At 44.5% G+C, this 7,746-nt stretch overlaps 1 protein-coding gene across 1 annotated transcript; it reads left to right on the forward strand.

Moving 5' to 3' along the window:
* The first annotated feature begins 245 nt into the window (after positions 1 to 245).
* RPL29 (ribosomal protein L29) lies at positions 246 to 5,797 on the forward strand. The gene is made up of 4 exons (XM_001380420.3): positions 246 to 366; positions 1,779 to 1,823; positions 2,098 to 2,162; positions 5,042 to 5,797. Exons 2-4 carry the CDS (start codon positions 1,787 to 1,789, stop codon positions 5,687 to 5,689), a joined length of 750 nt encoding a protein of 249 aa, XP_001380457.1. The 5' UTR covers positions 246 to 366; positions 1,779 to 1,786; the 3' UTR covers positions 5,690 to 5,797.
* The last annotated feature ends 1,949 nt before the right edge of the window (positions 5,798 to 7,746 follow it).

The following is a 7,746-nucleotide window of genomic DNA, read 5'->3' on the forward strand; positions in this document are numbered from 1 at the left end:
AGGTTCGGCCAATCTCTCAATATCATGCAGCTGGATTCAAAGCACAAGTGTGCCCCTACACTTTTCACCGAAGACAAGAATTGCCGAGGACAGGGGCGGGGGGGGGGGGGGGGGGGGAGGGTAAGGGCGGATCGACTTCCGGGGTTTCCGAGGCCCCGGCTTAATTAGGTCCCCCGGCTGAAGAGCGCCGTAAGGAACCTTTCTTCTAGGAACCTTTCTACTCAGGAGTCAGAACTACGCGAGGAGTGTCTTTCCGGTGGACCTTCCTCCCACGCGGCTTTATTTCCCACAGTGCTCCGCGTTTTTTTCCTCTTTCTCTCTCTCTTTCTCTTCCGGTTTGTGGAGTACCTGTTAGCGCAGGCTTCGGTAAGAGGTTTTGGGAGGTAGTATCCGGCGCCATCCGTGGCCTGGATGGGTCATAGGGGGAGTGTGTCTATCGTTCTGGGACAGAGGAAGAATTCTCAGAGCTGGCGATGGGGATGGGAGGCGGGGACCAGGCCGGGCCGGGGCAGGGGGGCAGAGCTGAGAATGGGCCTGGTGGGAGAGTCGGAGGAGGCTTGGGCCCGGGGTTGGCACCGTTGTGGGACGGGTAGAGCCTATAGGGAGGGCTAGGTTCAGGGACCGAAGCATGGAGGAGGGAAGCACGGGTGAACTGGCCTGTGTCTCGGCGGGATTTGGAAAGAACTCGGGCCCGATGAAGGGTTGGGAGGCCACGCAGATCTTGGAAGACTTAAGGATTCAGGGCCCACTCTTAACTGGGGAACCCCAACCTTACCTATCTCTGACAAATACAACCATTGCTCTGCACACCGGGGGCCGATTAAAGCAAACCCAGTATTCCCGTCCACGGGAAGCTGCCTCTCAAATTCTTGGAAGGTTTCTCCAGGCTAAGGTTCATCAACTGATTTTTTTTCTCGTTTTCTCACCATCTGTTTAAGGGTTTTTAGAAGCACAAAAGAGAACCTTAAAAGCCCCGTAGTAATATTGTGCCTTTTTATTTTATCCTTAATTTTCATCAATATTGGTTCCAGAAGAGCTGTAAGGGCTAGTTAGGTAAGGGGAATTAGTGACTTGCCCAGGGTCACGCAACTAGGGAAATGTCTGAGTCCATATTTGAACCCAGGATCTCCTATCTGCAGCCCTGGTTTCTATCAATCTACCGAGCCATTTAGTATTTCCCCGTTGTGCCGGTTTTTATAGACCAACTGTTGGGCAGTATCCTTTCCAAAGTATGGTGCCCAAAATTGATCACAGTACTCCATTAACTTTTTTTTTTTTAACCCTTATCTACTGTGTATTGGTTCCAAGGCAGAAGAGTGGTAAGGGTAGGCAATGGGGGTTAATAGTGCTTTTACATTTTAAAAAATTCTTAATTAAATTTCAGCTGACTAGATTATGAGGCTTGACTGAAAAAAAGGTATTATCAATAAATATATATTAATCGCTGGGGATAGTCAAAAAGGCAAAAGAGTCCTTGCCCTCATGAAGCTTAGGGAACAACATTTAGACAAATTCAAGATAAATAGGAAATACCCAGGAGAGTACTAGAATGAAGGCTTCCAGATGATGCAATTTTAGTTAGAACTAGACTTGGAAGTTGGGAAGTATGGATTCAAATCCTGCTTTATAATGAGCTTATTTAGTTTTGTAACCCAGGAAAAATTCATTTTAAGTACTCTGCAAAAGTGAAAGGATTGGGTCTTGTGAAATCATAGATCCATGGAAATATATTTAGCTCTTGTTATCCAAACCTTAACCATCTCACTTCTTCCTTACAGGTGTAAAGATGGCTAAGTCTAAGAACCACACCACCCACAACCAATGTAAGTTCTCCAGACCACCCTCATAAATGAGAGGTAGCCTATGATGTAGCTGGATTGAGTATTAAGACCATTTATTGGCTGTATTTGGGCAGTACTAACATCGGAGCCTTTTTTCTCATTTTAAAAAGGGATGGCAATTGTGCTACTCCACAGGAATGAGGAACAGTTACTTATATTTATCTAAATGTAGAACTCTATAACCATGGGAGGTTATAACTGTTTGCTGTGTAAAATCAGACTGCCTGATTTTTGTTTTTCCCCCCTTTGTCTATAGCACGGAAATGGCACAGAAATGGCATCAAGAAACCTAGGTCACAGAGATATGAGTCTCTGAAAGGGGTGAGTGTACATGTACTATGGATTGAATGTGGTTCATTGGTGTGATTCCTTAGAAGGCCAATTTTGTGACATTGCTTTATGCCCATGGCCTATATCAGCAAGAATGTTAGCACTGGAGGCAAGGACTCAGATTCCGTCTGAGACCTTGGATGAGTTACTTAACTTTGCTGGGATCTAAATTTCCTTACCTGTAAAATGTGGGATTAAACTAGAAGACCTCTGTGATCTGTGATCTTCTGCAGAACATTAACCTGTGGGTTCACAGTCTTCTTAGAGAGAAGACAAAAGATGTACACAGCACCGTGTTTTTACATAATAGGGGCTTGACAAAAGTTTGAATTAAATAGATGACATCATCTTGTTCCCACAGTATAGTTAAATGTGTGACCCAGGTGTGCTGCTGTTGGGACCATATACCATCCAATTTATCTTGTTAATAATTGGGTTACATGAACTAAAGTTGGACCTTGGTTTGGAGGATTAATATTAGTCCTTTAACCATTAAGTCACTTGCCCTCAGAAATTCTGAAGTCTTGTAGGAAGCAAAAATCATGCATACAAATGACTATATAAATATGCAATATTCATTCAAGTAAACTGTTCACTAATTGAGTCATATAGTTTCTCCATAAATAACTATCAAACTGTTTGTCCAGTGCAAAGATATATAAAAGCCAGATTTTGATGCCACCTTTGAGTGGCGGTCATTTAGCTAAATATCCCTAATTTGTTTTATCCTTGTACCGAGGTACCTTTTTTTTTTTAGTTCTAAATTCTCTTCCCTCCACCCACTGAAAAGTTGAAAAATATGATACTTATACATTTTAATATGCAAAACATTTCTAGCCATGTTAAAAAAAATGGAAAAATAAACACTAAAATGTGCATTCTTGAGTCTACTAGTTCTCTATATGGAAGTGGATAGCATTTTTTCATTTTGAGTCCTTTGGAACTGATGGATCGATTAGTTACTAAATCACAGCTTAACAGTATTGCTGTTCTCCTGAGTTCTCCTGGCTCTGCTCATTTTGAATGAGATTTTTCTGAAATCATCTCCTTTGTCATTACTACAGCTCAGTATTCCATCACAGTGATATACCATAACTTATTCAGCTATTCTTCAATTGATGGGCATTACCTCAGACTGGTTCTTTGCCACCACAAGAAGAGCTTCTATAAATGTTTTTGTACATATAGGTCCTCTTCTCTTCTCCTCCCCCCCCCCCCCCCCCACACACACACACACCTTTTTTGGGGGGAGGACATGATAGGATAGCTGGGTCACTATGTATACACAGTTTTTTAGCACACAGTTCCAAATCATTCTCTAGAACAATTGGATGTTAATGTAAAATATGGGAGTCTGGAGGTTTTTAATCATTTATTAGAAAGGAAAAGAGAGAGGAAATAGATAATTTATAAAGAAAGGATTACTATATAGGCTCTATTTAGCCCACTATTCTGCAACAGCCCAGGCAGTCATTCTCATCAAGTGTAGAAGTAGAGAAGCCTCATGCATTACAGCTCTGGTTGACCCCACGCCATTAGATACAGTGGGTGGGAGCTATTTTTCCTCACATATGGACTAATTCCCACGTCCCTTCTAACATTTATTATTCTCCTTTTCTGTCACCTGTCAAACTGATGGGTGTGACATTGTACCTCAAGAATTATTTTTAGTCTGCATTTTTCTAAATTATTATGATTTAAGTCTGATTTTTTTTTTTAGCCCTTACCTTCCATCTTAGAATCAATACTGTGCATTGGTTCCAAGGCAGAAGAGTGGTATGAGCTAGGCAATGGGGATGAAGTGACTTGCTCAGGGTCACATAGCTAGGAAGTGTCTTGAGGTCAGTTTTGAACCCAAGACCTCCTGTTTATGGGCCTGGCTCTCAATGCACTGAGCCACCTAGCTAACCCCCTTCCCCCCATTATGAATTTTAGCAGACCTGGACTGGACGCTGGGTCATGACTATTAAGTTCTTTAGTCCCATTTCCAAGCATTTAAGTGCAAACTATACTAGGGAATCTCCCAAGAGGAAAGACTAGTCAGTAAACATTTTTTAAGCACCTGCTCTATGCAAGACACTTAAGTTCTCAAGTTGTACACTGCTGGGGAAGACAACATGCAAACAAGCTATGTATAGATAAATTGGAATTGAGCTCAGGAAATTTGAACTGAATCCTGAAAGCAGGAAGGGAAATTTAAGAGTCAGAGGTCAAAAAGAACATTTCAGGTTTGAGGGACAGATGATACAAAGGCATGGAAGTGGAGAAAACAATGAGAAAGGGAGGCTGCAAAAATATTAGAAAATAACTGAGGATAGATTACTGTTTTAAATGATGAGCAAAACACTTGATAGATCCTGAATTTAAGGAAATCTCTTTGGCTGCCAGTTGAAGTGAGGAGAGACTTGGTTAGACTGTAGCATTTTGCATTAGATAGGAAAGTAGGGGTGAGAGTCAGAACTGAGAGGAGAGAAGGACTTAGGATACTATGAAGATCTGATCTGGTGATGTCTTGACAGCAGCAGGGTAGTTGGGGAAAAGAATGAATTCTGTTTCAGGGAAGTTGTATTAGAGATGTTCTGAATGTAACTCTTGATGCAGTACTGGAATTTCAGAGTGAAAGTAGGCCTGGATCAAATATATAGAGGTGATCATTGAATTTGTGGGAGCTGCTAAGAGGTTTGGGGGAACACCTGAGGTTGTCAAATGTAATATGGATGGAGGTATCCAGCTAAATCAGCAGTCAGATAAGAGCTGAGAGAGAAAACAGGGTCACAAACCTAGGGAGGAAAGGACCAAGGATTTAATAATTACAGCATCTTGGGCCTTCTGCCCAGAGTCAAAGTATTAAGACATTGCTTATCTTCCAGGTTGACCCCAAGTTTCTGAGAAACATGCGCTTTGCCAAGAAACACAACAAGAAGGGACTGAAGAAGATGCAGGCCAACAACGCCAAAGCCATCAAGGCCCGAGCAGAGGCCATCAAGGCTCTGAGCACCAAGGCCTCCAAGGCCAAGCTTCTCAGGCCCAAGATCTCCAAGGCCAATGCTCGGCGTGCTGGCCATAAGATGGCCACCAAGCGTCCAGGCCCAAGGGTTGGCATCAAACGTCCAGGCTCCAAGATCACAAAGCCTGACTCCAAGGTTGCCAGAACCACTGACCCCAAGAATGCCAAGCCCACCGACCCCAAGGCTGCCAAGCCCACTGATCCCAAGGCTGCCAAGTCTGCTGCCCCCAAGGTCACCAAGTCTGACTCCAAGGTCGCCAAGTCTGACCCCAAGGCCGCCAAGTCTGGCTCCAAGGCTACTAAATCTGATACCAAGGTCACCAAGGCTACCAAGTCTGACACCAAGGTCACCAAGTCTGATCCCAAAGCAGCCAAGGCCGCCAAGTCTGATTCTAAGGTTACAAAGCCCACTGATGCCAAGGCTGCTAAGCCTGCTGAGTCCACTGACTCTAAGGGCGCCAAACCAAAAGATGCTGGGGCTAAAGCTTCTAGTCCCAAGCCTTCAAAATAGATGCTTTAGGACAGAAGGACTTGTTTAAACCCTAAATCACCACTTTTTCTCAGCCAGGGTATGATTATTCACTATTTTGTACAAATAAAGGAAATGGTGAGTCAAGAACCATTGGTCTTTGTGTTGTTAAATCTAGGGGTGGAATTAGGGAGCTGTCACTAGGGCCATGAAGATTTTCAAAGCACTTTGCTCCTATTAATGCCTTAAAGGAGAAAAGTATCACCATTTTGTAGATGAGCCCCCAAGGGCTTAAGTAGATAATCAGGGGATAGACTGGTATGACTTAGAGCAAGTCCACTTCTTCAACTACAAAATGTGAGTGATTTAGACTGCATAAGGACGTTTCAAGCTTCAAATACATAGTTCATTGTCATGATCTCATCAAATTGGGAACTAGAAGCTCTTAAAAGATGAGGGGAAACCATACAGAGGAACATCCAATTGAGGTGACCAACAGAAAACAGGTGGTCTTAGTGGGAAGAGTACTGGATTTGGTGTCCAAGGACATGGTTTTGTGTTCTATGTCACCTTATCTGAACCAGTCCTTCACCTCCATGCCAGGCCTCTCTTCATCTTCACTGAGGGTAGAGTAGCTGATCCAAGCAATCAACCTTAGGCAACCACAGTTTTGAGTTGTAGTTCCCCTAATTCCATGCCAATCTCAATGCGGGTTCAAGGATCTTGTTCCTCCTTTGCTTAGCCCCATAAGCAATGGAGAAACATTGAACAAGAATTGTACCATCGTAAAAGCCCGTGATGGAATTACTCCAGTGCATGTCTTTACCTTCTCTATTATGAGTCAAATTTGGATGAGCTCTAAGGTGTCTTAGGAAATCTGCCCTGAGTCTTAGTGGCTGTTGGGGCTGTACAGTGAAGCTGACTGTCCAGGGAAAGGGAGCAAGCAAGGAGCCTGTGTTAAGTAACTTCTTCCATGGGCCAATGTCCTGGGAAGCTCTGAAGAGGAATGTGGAGACTTGGTGTTCTAGTCGTGAACATTAACTCCAAATGGGTCACTAAGTCACTCGCCAACCCCCTCTGGGCCTCTCACTGATGTTCTACCCTCCCTTTCTGGGTCCTTGTGAATGTTCTTACTTTGGGCTTGGGATTTTTATAGACTATTTGAATAGTGAATATATTGAATAGGACCTGTCTGGTACCAGAGCTATCCCCCGCAGTTCTAGATCAGTATGTTGGCTTGGAGTGAATTTTGTGACTCCCCAACCCTTGCACCTGTCTTCTCAAGTCTGGGAAGCTTTTGCGTCAGAAATGGTAATACTCATGCCGCTGTTGGACCCAAACCCCCAAGAGTCCAGAAGTCAAGCTCTGGGGGAAATTAACTTGCTAGATTCTCTTGAGATTCTCGGGACAGTACCGAAAGACTTCCCTTGGGTCCCTGCTTTCTCTGGGGCAGCTGGTAGTGAGCTGAAAGGCACCTGGCCTAGGGGGCTGTTACTTTGCCTACAATTTGTACTGTGGACTGAGGGTGGCATTCCTTTTGGATGGGGATGATAGTGAAGGAAACCTGAGGCTTGGGCCCTTGAACCCTAATGTGTCCTGGCGACTTGGCTCAAAGAAATCTGTTCCCTTTTGTAGGAAACCACTAATCCTGGTCCCCTACCTAGCAGCTTCACCTCTGAGCTGCTTCAGTTACTCCGGGAAGCCTCCCAGTCACAGGTGGCCTGTGTCTGACTGCCCTCAGTGTGGGCTGCTCTACTCACATCCAGGACCAAGCCAAGGCAAAGCTCTGGGCTGGAACCAAGCTGCCTCACACAAGGTACCCTCTGTCCCAGGCCCCTTGGTGTTGGTTGATTCTTGAGTTAATTTTTACTGTCTTGTGCCAGGGATCCTGGAAGGAGCATCTGAGTCTGTCCTTCAGTCCTCCAGAGGGATGTTTATTGGCACTAAGGTCATGGATTCTTCCTTGGATCTCCCTCTAGATGCCTAAAGCCTGACATCTGCCCCTGTCACTTGGGCCCTTGCATGCCTCTTACACTGGCCTTGCAGGATTCCCCAAGGGAATGCCCCCTTTCGTCTCCCCAGTAGGAAATCCGGGTGGT

Source organism: Monodelphis domestica, chromosome 7 (genome assembly GCF_027887165.1).
Source record: "Monodelphis domestica isolate mMonDom1 chromosome 7, mMonDom1.pri, whole genome shotgun sequence".
Classification (NCBI taxonomy): Eukaryota; Metazoa; Chordata; class Mammalia; order Didelphimorphia; family Didelphidae; genus Monodelphis; species Monodelphis domestica.

Bases quoted from the DNA above. Each gene is read 5' to 3' on its own strand.
- RPL29 (XM_001380420.3), top strand. From the start codon at position 1,787: ATGGCTAAGTCTAAGAACCACACCACCCACAACCAAT. The intron at 1,824-2,097 runs GTAAGTTCTCCA...CTTTGTCTATAG, and splicing joins CCACACCACCCACAACCAAT to CACGGAAATGGCACAGAAAT. The intron at 2,163-5,041 runs GTGAGTGTACAT...CTTATCTTCCAG, and splicing joins GATATGAGTCTCTGAAAGGG to GTTGACCCCAAGTTTCTGAG.